This window comes from Anas acuta, chromosome 6, assembly GCF_963932015.1.
Source record: "Anas acuta chromosome 6, bAnaAcu1.1, whole genome shotgun sequence".
Classification (NCBI taxonomy): Eukaryota; Metazoa; Chordata; class Aves; order Anseriformes; family Anatidae; genus Anas; species Anas acuta.
The window spans coordinates 16,260,538-16,274,327 of record NC_088984.1 but is presented as its reverse complement, the minus strand read 5'-3'; the positions used below and the strand labels follow the sequence as shown (position 1 = coordinate 16,274,327).

At 36.3% G+C, this 13,790-nt stretch overlaps 1 protein-coding gene across 2 annotated transcripts in view; it reads left to right on the top strand.

The window, feature by feature from the left end:
- ZNF148 (zinc finger protein 148) overlaps nucleotides 1-11,884 on the top strand; it is a 39,759-nt gene extending 27,875 nt beyond the window's left edge. For both annotated transcript variants that reach the window (XM_068687576.1, XM_068687575.1), the window contains 2 exons: nucleotides 2,319-2,437; nucleotides 2,767-11,884. In XM_068687576.1, the coding sequence (XP_068543677.1) occupies nucleotides 2,319-2,437; nucleotides 2,767-4,362 (1,715 nt within the window). In that variant the 3' untranslated portion in view covers nucleotides 4,363-11,884. The remainder of the gene's footprint in view (nucleotides 1-2,318; nucleotides 2,438-2,766) is intronic.
- Nucleotides 11,885-13,790: the final 1,906 nt, after the last annotated feature.

Genomic DNA, 13,790 nt, shown 5'->3' with positions numbered 1-13,790 from the left:
CTCTGCCATCTCGCCATCGCTGGTGGGAATACGCTGCAGGGAAAAAAATGTTTAAGCCCAGTTAAGCCTAGGAAAGGGAATAGATAGCAGTTAGGCTTTTGCCAGTAAATAGCCAGCTTGTTAAGGACTCTGGGACCGTTGGCTTACAGAGATGGGTGTGAGGCTGAAGGTAAGTGTACCCCCAAAGCAGAATGCATTCGAGCCTCCCTGGGATACAGGAGAGCTCCACGGAGGGCTGCTCTGCACTGCAGCAGGTGCAGCAGGACTGAGCTGTCTCGCTTCTCTGGCTTGGTTCAGCTTCTGTGGAGGCTCAGGACAGTCTGCATCCCAACCAGCATTGTGCTGCTCTGAGAAGAGTTTAAGAGACTGAAAACAGACTTCCAGACAACATAACAAGAGTTGTTCTAAGGGGGTGATTTAAATGAAGCACCAAGTAGAATAGTGGAGAAAAGGAAAATAAAACATAAAGTAAAAAGGATTAAGTAATAGTCTGTGGGAATGGAAGGGATTGGTGTAGAACAGTAGAACAGCAAGACCTAAAACTCTTGCCTCATCTTTCTTAAAAGTGCAGACAGAGAATTGAATTTGACGGACAAAACCTCAAGAGGTTTGGTGCAAGTAAAATACCATAGTAGTAGGTATGCCTAACTAATAAAGAGAACATGGCAAGAATGAAACTGGAATTTGAAAGTAAAGGATTAGGCCAGAGAGGAGGATTTACTTGTAGACGGTACGAGCAAGGATTAAGTGGTAGGTGCTACAATTTATAGAGGGTGCTGAAAAGATCAAAATTTTATGGTGGTTATTAGTAAGCAAGATATGGTAAAGTTGGTCTCAGACTGCAAGTGGAAGAAGAGAGAGGATGCTGAGGTTGTGAGACTGCAGAAGAACAATGGATGGTAGCTGTGAAAGATCTTAGGAGGGGAGATAATTTGATTTAGGAGAGAATAAATTGGAATTATTTCATCCAAGAAAAGGTTTGGTTGACAAGCCACACGGAGAGGTAAGAACTAATAACTGAAAATTGGGCATAGGCTTACAGAGAGAGAGGTTTAGAAGTTGCTTGGAATTAAGAATTGAAACTCTGGGCATTAATGAACTGACAAGGAGCAAACGTGTGGCTGAGGCATCTCTTTGCCATTCCAGTTTCTATAAGTACTGACATCTTATTTTAAGGTGTAGTCATATCAATAGTATTTCCATTTATAGAAGGATTTGGCTGAATTTATCCACTCTAAACATAAAATAATGAAATAAAATTAATATTTTATTTATCATTAATAATTTGGCAATGCTATTTAGTAAATTAATTTTTAAGGAAAAAAAAAAAACAAACTACCTTAGAAAAAAATAAGTCTGCATACTCCTGGAAACAAAAGATAGATATTTTATATCCCAAAAATCTGCAGTAGAACATCCAGAACAAAGGATGTTGACTGATTTTGCCAAGATATTTCCTTATGACTGCATCAATTCAGAAGACTTTTTAGTAAATATTAAGGGGAAAGATGACTGTTTTTCAGGATGAGTTCTGATAAATGATAGCGAACTTTTGTAAAATCAAAACTGACTTTTCAACACATTTGGAATTGTTCAGTTTTGTTGGAGAAACCTAGAAAGTAAATGAATCATAAGGAAAATGTAAGGCAAAAGTTAAAGGAAGTAAAACCAGTTACTGCATGTTCTGAAAGGATCAAAACCCTATTTGCCTGTGTTAGTTCAGCTACAGAGGTTTTCCTTTTTTTTTTTTTTTTTAATTAATTGCAATTTTAAAATGAATTTTGGTTCCAACCAAAATAGTAAATTGGTTTCAGAGCAGTTATTTCAATTTCACAAACAGATAAGGGGAAAGAAACAACAGAAAATACAGAGTATCCTACAAAAATCTAAATCAACACCTTGAAAACACACAATTATCTTCTAGATGGGATAGGATTGAGTTAAATGAGTTGGTGAGAGAATTAAGGTATTTTTTAGATAGTCCTCTGCCCTGAAAATTATTTAGGAAGGTTATTTTTCTGGTTCTTCATTTGTTAGGTTTAAGGCAGATAGTTGCACCTGCATTAGAAAGAAGGGATAAATCATTTTAAAGGTGGATTTTAAATTTTTTTTAGTGTAAAGATTTACAGTAATTTGGAAGCATCAGCTCCTGAGTGCTGGGAGAACTGTGATGTGAGCAAGCCATAATTTGTTTTTCAGTAGCAACAATCTAAATCTTCTTTATTACTTCTATTAGAGAATGTAATATTTGACCTGGTAATTGTGTGGAAGAACATTGATGGTTTTTTAGATTAATATTGCTACGTGTTTTTTATCAGGTGAGAAGCCATTTCGTTGTGATGAATGTGGTATGAGGTTTATTCAGAAGTATCACATGGAAAGGCACAAAAGAACTCACAGTGGAGAGAAGCCTTACCAGTGTGAATATTGTTTGCAGGTAAGATGTTGTAGTGAAGTCTTTCACAATCAGAAAGCAAAATACCAGTCAGTTCCCAAGCAGTATGCAGGGACATTTCTCCAGATATCGTAGCTTTGCATATACAAATAATCATACAAAAGAATCGTGTTGTTTTTTTTTTCAGTTACAGTGAGCTGTCTGTATGCACAGGAGTCGCAGCTGTCTGCAGTTGATTTTATTGATATACGCTATCATTAGGAGTCAGTAAAGTGGACAGACTGTCAAGTAAATTTGCTAGAATTAGTTTCTTTTCTTAGTGTTAATGGTTTTTTTTTTCCTCTAATTAAATATATATGTGTATTCTGCAGTATTTCTCCAGAACTGATCGTGTGCTGAAACATAAACGTATGTGCCATGAGAACCGTGACAAGAAACCGAACAGAAGTGCCACCAAAGTTGGCTTTTTGCCATCGGAGGAAGATTCTGGTTTCTCTACGCCTATGAAAGACAGCTCCTTGCCAAAGAAGAAAAGGCAGAAAACAGAGAAAACAAAATCTGGAGATAAGGACGGTATAGATAAATCCGAACAGAAGAAGGACAAAAATGACTACTTGCCTTTGTACTCTGCTAGTACAAAAGTAAAAGATGAATATATGGTAGCGGAATATGCTGTTGAGATGCCCCATTCTTCTGTCAGCGGGACGCACTTAGAAGAAGCAAATTCTGGAGAAATACACCCACCCAAGCTTGTTCTCAAAAAAGTTAACAGCAAAAGGAGTCTGAAACAGCCACTTGAGCAAAGTCAAACCATTTCACCTTTATCTACATATGAAGACAGCAAGGTTTCAAAGTATGCCTTTGATCTTGTGGACAAACAGAGTTTACTGGACTCTGAAGGTAATGCTGACATTGATCAAGTTGACACATTACAAGAAGGGCCCAGTAAACCTGTACACAGCAGCACTAACTACGATGATGCAATGCAGTTTTTAAAGAAAAAGAGGTATCTACAAGCAGCTAGTAACAACAGTAGAGAATATGCCTTGAATGTAAGTACCATAGCATCTCAGCCTTCGGTTACGCAGGCGGCTGTGGCAAGCGTCATTGATGAAACTGCTACAGCCTCCATATTAGACACACAGGCACTGAATGTTGAAATTAAAGGTAGCCATGACAAAAATGTCATTCCAGACGAGGTACTGCAAACTCTGTTAGATCATTATTCACACAAGGCTAACGGACAGCATGAGATATCCTTCAGTGTGGCCGACACTGAGGTGACCTCCAGTATATCAATCAATTCGTCTGAAGTGTCTGAGGTCACCCAATCTGAGACAGTTGGAACAAGCTCTCAGGCTTCCTCATCAGATAAAGCTAGTATGTTACAGGAATATTCAAAGTTTTTACAACAAGCTTTGGACAGAACTAGCCAAAATGATGCCTATTTGAACAACCCGAGCCTTAATTTTGTGACTGATAACCAGACTCTTACAACCCAGCCAGCATTTCCTTCCATAGAGAAGCAGGTCTACACATCTATCCCCGTCAATAGCTTTCGATCGGGAATGAACTCTCCATTAAGAACAACTCCAGACAAGTCTCATTTTGGACTAATGGTTGGTGATTCGCAGCACCCTTTTCCCTTTTCAGGTGATGAGGCAAATCATTCTTCTTCCTCCTCTACCCAGGACTTCTTGGATCAAGTAACTTCTCAGAAGAAAGCAGAGGCACAGCCTGTTCATCAAGCATATCAAATTAGCTCCTTTGAGCAGCCCTTCAGAGCTCAGTACCATGGGGCAAGAGCTGGAATATCATCTCAGTTTAGCACTGCCAATGGACAGGTGAACCTTCGGGGACCAGGGACAAGTGCTGATTTCCCAGAATTTCCCTTGGTGAATGTAAATGATACCAGAGCTGGGATGACTTCTTCACCTGATGCCACAACAGGCCAGACTTTTGGCTAAGAAATCTTTGTAAATAATACTGGCACTTTAGAACACATTTGTCAAAAGGGGGTTGCTCTGTATAAGATGGAGTTCTGTACAGCTTTTAAGAGCGCTATGTTAAAACAGAAGTAAGCTGATATTAGCAAGACCAATAACTGCTTTCTTTTTCTTTTCTTTCCTTTTTTTTTTTTTTTTTTAAATGGTTAGTCACCAGTCGTTGATCTGCCTGATGTTGTTGCCCCTATCAAAGGCAGGTTATTATTCACTTGTTTGAATCCAGTAATTATTTTACCTTCTATGAAAATTAAAATAAACAAAATCCCCAGGTAAGACTTTCCCCCATGATTGCTTCCTTACTGGTTTCCTTGTATGCTTTGGGAGGACAGTTTATTGTCTGATACTATTCATATTGTCATTTTTAAGCTTGTCAGTGTAGTCATTGCTCTTCAGCAGGGAATCAACATGTATTAAACACACAGAATAAACTATTAAGTTTCAAAGTCAAGTAAATAAGGCTTTAAAAGATGGCATTTTCTAGGAAAATAATCTTTCTTCCAACTCTCTTAAAAATAATTTTAGACCATATGCCCTATGTTTCTGCTTTGCATTACCCAAGTTGTGTTTGGAGGAAAAAAAAAAAAAACAACAAAAATTCTGGTAGACTAACTCTACTATTTAAAAGTCTAATTAATTTAAAATTGTTTAAACACTTTTTTAAGCAAAATACATAACTGCTAATGCCTTTACTTCATTCCTGAAGTAATGTGTATTTCTTTGTACAGCTGAATCTAGATGTAACTTTTTAATGACTTTTTCATACGCAGATACCAAGATTTTGAAGTTTTAGTTAAAATACTCTGTAGATGACATTCCCAATTACGTAATGCTTACACGAACAGTGTGTTCCAAGATTTCAAAGTTTAATTGTACCTTACCCTACATATTCACAATGATTAACATAGAGCACTTAGTTTATTTGATAGATTTGATTTCTCAAAAAATAAAACCATTCTAGATTTTTAGGTTTGATATGGTTGCATCATTTTCATCTCATACAACTCCAACGATTACTTTCAGCATACATTGAAATCGAATATTCTGAGCTTCTGTAAAAACTGTTTTAATTCTTTGTCTACAATTTTGACAATTCAGCTCATTAAATTTATCAAAGTATCCCCAAAAGCTGAAGAAGTGGGCATTCAGATTCCATATGTCTTTTTCGAGTTTGCTTGGTGAAAGTCATTACAATTTTGCCAACCAAAACCATTGGATAATGTTAGTGAAAAGGATTTCTTTTCAGCATAGATGAGTGATCAGAAGTTTTCATTGCATTTCACAATATAAATAAACTACAAAGTTTATCCCTGTACCATGAATATGTTTTTTTGAATAGTACTTTGTCTTGATGTATGCAGTATGGTACGATAAGTAGTTCTGTGTGCATTTTAAGGTGGTAAGATTTGAGTAGCATAACTATTGTGTAGTTTAAGTTAACAATTTACAGATTTTTGAACTGTATGTTCATTATATTGCACCTTCCCTAAAGGGACACTGTCTGGTAGTTTAAGGCAGTTTAAGCCTAATGTAGGCTGATTAACCAGGGAAAAACGCACTCACACACAACACGTGTGTGTGTGTGTGTATATATATATGTATGTATGTATATGTATTTTTTATAGGATTGCATACATTCTTTTACAGCACTATTGCTAGCTGATATTTCTCAGATGAAGCCATCAGCTGCGAGAAAAGGCTGCACCTCAAGGGGCTAAGATACACGCTGTCTTTTGAAGGGACTTGAGCAGGACACACGAGAGTCCCCACCTCTTCCCAAAACAGTAGCAACATTTTTCTTGACTTTTATTACTAGGAAGCCGATTTCCCTCTCTCTCGTTTCCCTTATGGTCTCGCTCTTAAAGCACTAACTTTGCTTGGTACAGTTCAGGGAGAAGGCCTGTTTGTAACCCACAGCTTGCTTCATATGTGGACAGGAAATACAATTTATGTAAACTTCTCACTTAGTACTTTTGTATAAGGAAACAGATTATGTTGTGATTCATTGACCCTGTGGATATGATATAAGGAAGGTGTTTCTGCATGTTACCACTTACCAGTAATTTGGTCTGAATATTTGGCCCAGAGTTAAGAATTGAGCATCAAGGGAGAATAGTTAATTCCTTCTGGATTATTAATGATACATGTAAAGAAATTTATTTGAAAGAATATTTTCAATTTGTTCCATGTCTCTGTTTTTCTTCCTTTATGATCAGTTTGGGTTTTTTGACTTTCCGTTCTACTTTGCATAGACACAATAAATATGGCCCCTATTCCCCAGGAAGCCACCTCTTGTTACGCATGTTTCGTTTTCATTGTTTCATTTCCATGACATCTTAGCTTGTGCTGCCTGAATAATAATAGTGTCGACATCTTTGTTCTAGTGCCCTGTTGTTGCAAGTAGGTGACCATTAATAGTACTATTTGTTAAATATAACAAGCAGCAAATGCCAAAAGAAGAAAAAGAAAAAAAAAAAGCAGGATTATTACTGTACTAGTCTGTTCCAACAGAGAGGTAAAAGGAATATAAAGCCTGCTTCTCCCTAAGCAGATCGATTCAGCTTTATTTAAAGAAAAAAAATAGTTATTGCATTGATCCTCTGCTGTGAAAAAGTGATTGAGGAGTAGGAGGGAGTAATTCTCACTCCATGCCATCTTCACACTTATGGATTGCTGCTTGGGTACATGAGTAAGCTCTTGTATGGAGGGAAGGAACTTGCTCTTCCCTGGAATCGTTGGAGAAAAGATTACTCCTTATGTCGCAGTTCATTCTCTAGTCTGCTGCTGAGCCATTACAGCTATCCTCTGTGCCTTAGGACAGATTGTGAAGTCCCAGCCTAGCCCACAGGGACTATCTTGTAGGATTCTCGCACATGCACAATTAAAGAGGTGGTGTGAATACTTGATCCGCTGATGCTTGAAGCTTTCTGTGATGGAGGAGCTAACCAAAAATACTGCTATAATTTCCTGAGTACATGGCCTTTTATTCTGGAAAAACTCTATATGTAGTTCTGGAAGGTTTCTCTGTGTGAAAAGCTCTTGCTTTTTTAATAATTACATTATTTAATAACATTTTCTACTGCTCTTATTTTGCTGCTTCTAATCTGCTACGGATGCACATTCTCTGTTTTGACCTGGTCAGTGTTTGTTTTTGTTAGTTTTCCATGTATGTCCAAAAGAGCCGGGGAAAAAAAAAATAATTCTTTGGTTTTCTGTTCTGTTCTTGTACTGATATTGTTCAGTCGGTCAGCATGAGTTTGGGGTTAGCATTTATATTGCACAGAGCTAACAATACAGGTTCTTTCTTAAAGGTCATGCAGGCACCGTGTGTGTGTGCACAATGGAATTTTTTGTGGCTATCTCCTAGTGATAGAGCGATGATGATTTCAAAAAAGGAAAAAAAAAAAAAGAGGAAATTCATAATGTTTACTATCAAACTATATATATACATATATGTCTATATATATAGACACATACTAATAGGCCATATTTTGGACCTAAATTACTTGACAGTGTCCCTTTTAGCATGAGTCCTTTGGTATGTTTTACCATTAATGTAACAGACAATGAAGGAATCAGCTTGTGATGGTATACTAATAACCAGTTACGTTTTCTGCTTTTGATTTGAGAATGAATTAACCATAAACGACAAGGTCTAGGGAGAAGGATTAACAATGTGTATCCCTGTATGTTGGTTTACAAATAACAGCATAATTTAAATTGGATGATAAAGGAATTATGTTTTATGATCTTGTGTCTCCTAGTATGTCTTTAGGAAAAAGGTGTTTGAGGACGAAAATAGGACAACAAACTCTTCACATGAATTAACACTTGCATTATTTTTATATCGTACTTGTCAGTTTTTTTGCGTGAAGGGAGCTTTTCATTGTTGATTGAGAAGTACAGTAAAATCTTGCTAATTCGCTGACTGCTAATCCGATCAGTTTATACATCCCCCATGGTCTGTCCCCACCTCTCTGCAACGTTCCAAAAAGTACTGGAGCGAGGTCTCGTCTCAGTAGCACTGTACTGCTTCACCCGAGTATACTGTACATATCAGTATACTGGGAGGTACAAGGAACACTGAAAACTAAATTACAGTTGTCAAAATAAATGAACAAAGTACCTTTTGTGACGTGACATCCTTGCTTTCATTGCCTGCTTCTTCGCTCTTCTCAAAATTGTCATTTGTGAAGGGTTTCTAAGTCACTGCTGCGAATTATTGGGGTTCTACTGTAACTTTTGGAGTTTATTCTAAAGTATTCATGTTCTCCTATGAAAACTTTCCACCTGGACATATACATTATATTCCATGCTTGTTCAGACTATTTTTATGGTGTTTGTATCATATGTAGTAACTATTTGAAATGAACCAGAATATTTGGATGAATTCGCTCTGCATTTTGCAGCATTGGATTACTTTATGTATGCATATTTGCTAACTAAATTTTCTTGGTTTTTGAGAGCTTTGATTTTTATTCTTCTTTGTTTGTTTGTTTTAATACCATTACAAATTGCAGGGAAAATCCTAATACTCCTGGGAATACGTTTGGAAGTTTTATTAGGCAGAAATACGCCATTGGTACCAGTATACATGTGAACTTTCAAATTACATGGTTGGTACCGAAGCAAGCTAATGATGTTACATGTCCCTAGTTTTAAATGTTCTCCTGAGATGAAGCCTTGTAACTTTGAAAGTTCATTCAACTTGCAGTAATGCATGTTTATGTTAGGCATGTGATGCATTTAGCTAAAACTCACTTTGCAAAGGGCAAGTACTAAGGAGTATTACTTCTAATGAAAGGAAATGTCGTTAAGTTAAAATTTAAACCTTTGTTCAATTTTAAATTGCTTTGTGTCAGGGAAATACATTTATAGTCGCTTTTGCTCTACTCTGCTAAAGAACCTTATGTTTCCTTTTTAAAATTGTACCTTTTGGTAGGAAACACAAACTGAGGCAAGCAACATTTCTAAGAGCTGTTTCTTGCTTTCCTTAATCCAATGGATGGAAAGGTAATATTGTGTAAACAACATTATTTTATTTTTTTATGCAATATCATGCTGTAAATATGATTTATCAAATAAGGATGTACCTATGATTGAATCTTTGATTCTGCACAGTTAGAGTTTATATATAAATATAAATGTGTCTTGACAATCAAGGACTTATGTCAGTCTTCCTTTATGATGTTTATTATTGTTATGCATTCCATTTGTTTGAATTGAGTACCAATGTGGAAATTTGTATTGTCTGTAAAGTATGTAATGTTTTTTATAGCTTGTTTAAAGAAGAAAGAAAAAACCCTGTTGTAAATACAAACGAACTGAACACAGTACCGCTCTGTTAGAAGGCATACGATGTTGTACTGTTTGTAAGCAATAATACATGACAGTGCTAACTTTACAAGTAGCATAAGGATAAGTTCCAAAAATACCTTTGGGAGTTATTAGCCTTGAGTTAATGAATATTCTTAATCATTTTTTATAAATAAATTCAAATGTCCTCCTGCTGGAGTATATAACATTGTTTACACAGCACAATTTCAGACACAGAGGGGACAGTCTTTAGATCTATGGCTTCATCCGTGCACACTTTGAGTAAGAAATGAATGGCTTGGCTGCACTTCTGCAAGAGGAGGAAGACTGCAAAAGTTGAATAGCTGTGTCTCTAAAGGATGAGAGATACTATTCTGCTTCTGTGCTGATTCCTGACAAGTCCTCTACTTAAATTTGGAGTCTTTAAGTCCTGATATTGAACTGATGAGACTTGGGCCTCCAGTAGAAAGGAGTAGCTCTCTTTGTATTTCATATGCAGATAAGCAGTGAACTTACAAGTCACACGTTCATTTGAGTTGCATATTTTTCAAATTATGAGCTACAAGATGAGTTTATTCTGATAAATCAACATCAAACTTATAGTTTGAATTGAATAGGTATTAGACTGTACAGAGCAGCGAAACTATTTGAACACAGTCATCACTGCTTTAGAACCCCCCCATCCCCAATTTATAAATGTATATGACCTACATTTTATAGAAAAAAAAAATGTTTTTAAATGCTAGTCATTTATATAATATGTGCTTTGAAGGATTTGCTAGTCCACTTCTGTCACTTTTAGTACACTGGTATCTTTTATATGTAATGTATGCTTTTTATTATTATTGTAGTAAAGCATTTCAGTAGGAGGAATTTTGCAACAGTATGAGGGGTTGAAATTTTCATTGTCAGAAATGAATTATACTGGACTTTGTCTGTGTAGTCTTGTCTTTCTTTTAATGCTGTCTGGAAGGCAACTTGGAATATTCAATAAAGCAAGTGACCTCCTTTTCTTTTGAAGGCATACTATGTAGTGCTGAATTGGATCTGGAAACACGATGAATTTGAAGACAGAAATTAATACAAAATCTAGTGTACAGAAGAAATTGTGTTATGAAAAACCTGATGATATATATAGTGGAACACTGTTACAGTGCATTTTCTGATATAGTGTTATTTTGCTGAAGTCCATATGCCTTCTTTGTATTTCAACTATTAAAAAAAAAAATCCGTATGGATAAATTTAGGATAATAGGTTTATATTAATAACTATACAATATTTCTTTATCCTACAACATCTATTCCGTCCCTTTATTATTAGGTAAAAGATGGTAACCTGAGTTCCGTCAGTAAAAGTATGTACATAAATAAGAGATGGTTTTGTAGGAACCTGAAGAGTGTGAAAGTTGTATATTCCTTATGTTTCTGACAGAAATCAGTACAGGAGTCTGTCTTTATACCTGTGAAATGAGGAATTCCCTGATAAAATGTGTGTGTGTCTGCGTGTGTGTGTGTGTACGTACGTGAAAGATGCTTGGGTCTCATGGCAAAAATGATACAAGGTATAAAAGGATTTAATGTAGCTCAACATCTGACATTTAATATGTAAAAGAAACATATAAATTTCATAATTCAGAAAGACAATAGTTTTGCAGGAAACAAAACTATTTGGATAGCAGGCTTGACCAAATGAATTTTTTGGTTAAACTTGATATATTTTAAATGATTCTATTTCTGCCTTTATTTCTGCCCTAAAAGCAACTTAAAAATATTTTGGGAGTTATTCTATCTGTTCCTTTGACTGTGAGTGTAATTTATATCATGGTTTACAAAACGTGGCATGAAGGATTGGATTGTTTTATCTGTATAATACAATGAAAGATTGCTTTTTTACATAATCATGGTGAATGGTATTGTATTATTAGGATTGATTTATTCATTCAGTGACTTAATGAGTTCCATCACTTTTGACATTACTGTTTTCTTATGATTAACTTAGTCATTTGGGGTTCATAATACCCTCCTATGTATTGTGATACTAAGGGAAGTTATGTTTTTGCTTTATTTTTAATTAAACTAATAGTTTGATAATTTATATTTGCAAATGATGCATTTTAAATGTGGTCACTTGCTGTTTGAAAAATAAAAATATAGAATACTGTTTTATGAATAGACTTAGCAGTATTTTTCATGTTAGATGATTTCAGATCTTTCTTAACGAGACAGATGAAGGCATGTGAGGATACATGTCGCTGTGTAAGCACTGAAGTGGATGCTTTCAACGATTAAATATTTAAGTACTCGATTTGAGATGTACCAAATTTATTTGGGTTTCCTTCCCGTGTGGATCTCCATCTTGCCACATTTGGTTAAACCGCATATCTGACCTTAATTTTAATCCTGGACTTTGCACGATGGTAGCAGTGGAGTCACTTGCACAGGACCACGTAGTGTTAGGCTAGCTTGTCTCTTCTGCTTCTTTTGTCCCCAAAGAGGCATTACTACACAGTGCCAGCAACGCCTCCTGTAAATGAAGATGAGGACTTTGTCTGTTTTAATCTCAGTTGTAAGAAAGGTGAACTTTATTTAACTTTTTTTGCCTACTGGATACAAATACGCCATGTGTGCGCTACATCATTTTGTAGTCTGTGTAGTATACAACCTATTTAACATGCAGAGTATTTTTGTACCATTGAAGCAAATATGTGAGAAATACTGATGATAGCATTTATGCACTTACAACACCAGAAATGTGCCCCTTAGCATTAATTACTGGTAATTCCGTTTTCCGTACCTCTATTTATTCAAGTGTTAAAGGTATCATTTGGGTAAGGTCACTTCTGATAAAGACTTGATTTTTGTGAAATACATGGCTGTCTGGATTTTACTTTGTGTAAGAACAAGTTTTATGTTGGACAATGTTAAAACTTGCACATCACCTTTTAAAGAGAAAAAAGAAAGAGTTAAATTGTGTTCAAACTTGAGCCATGATCAGATGATCACTGCAGAAACAGCTGTGTTGGTTTAGATCCCCTCCGGTCTGTTACAGCACTGGTCCTGGAGCCCGCAGATGGGTGACTTTCAGCAGGAACCTCAGGGAACCTCCTCTGGGCAGCACAGATTGCGGGTGAGAAGTTTTTTGTCTGGCCTAAACCACTTCTGAGGCTCTTTAAGCCAAGGTGACTGAATTCTCATTGCAGCAGAGAAAGAGCACTCCTGAGATTTGCTTTAATGTCTCAGCCAGCAGGGTGGTAACTCTAACAGACGAAGGAGCACACAGCCAGAAATACATGAAATCAGCACAGACATTTCTGCAGGAACTATCTGAAATTGGCCTTAGTAGGGCTGCCCTTAGTCCAGCCCCTGTTAGTTGTGTCAGGCTATAATCCTTGCTGCCTCGTAGTCCCTTTACATATGTCTGAGACATGGAATGAGTACAGCAGTATTATTTTATATGACTTTGTTTCAGTATTATTCCAGTATGCTTGTTCTGGTATTGTTTTTAAAATAACCTATAAAGAACTTAATGCTGTATGTTGACATCCGTCTAGTATAGTTATTACTTTTGTTTTATGTTCAATAGTCTTAAATTGTGAGTGAATTATGCAATATACCTTAGTAAGTAGCGTCTGCTTACTCAGCCACCCTGCTTGTCTTTGTTTTTGTTAGTTTTGCTTACATTAGTCACAATGATTTTGATTTGTTTCAATTATGTGGTGAGAATAAGGAATCAGAACTGATAGTTTCTGCTTTTTGACTGTCATAATTAGATTTTAAAATGTTTTGATGCTGGAAAGAATTGCCAGGACCTACGTTTTGTGTTGAATGAGAAAAATAACCCATGTAGCTTTATTTTTCCTTGTACCGCACAGGATAATCTGTTTTGTAGCTCCAAGTAGGACAGCAGGCAGTTCACAACAGCAGAGATTTGGAGGTGGTTGGTTTAGGGAGATGGGGTGGAAGTGTCCAGTTTGTTGGTTATCCTGTGTGTTGCACCTGCCACATCAACAGAGGGCAGTTTCCTCTAGAATATTATTTGCTCTTTTGTCTGCTTTAGCTGTCAAGATACGAAGTGC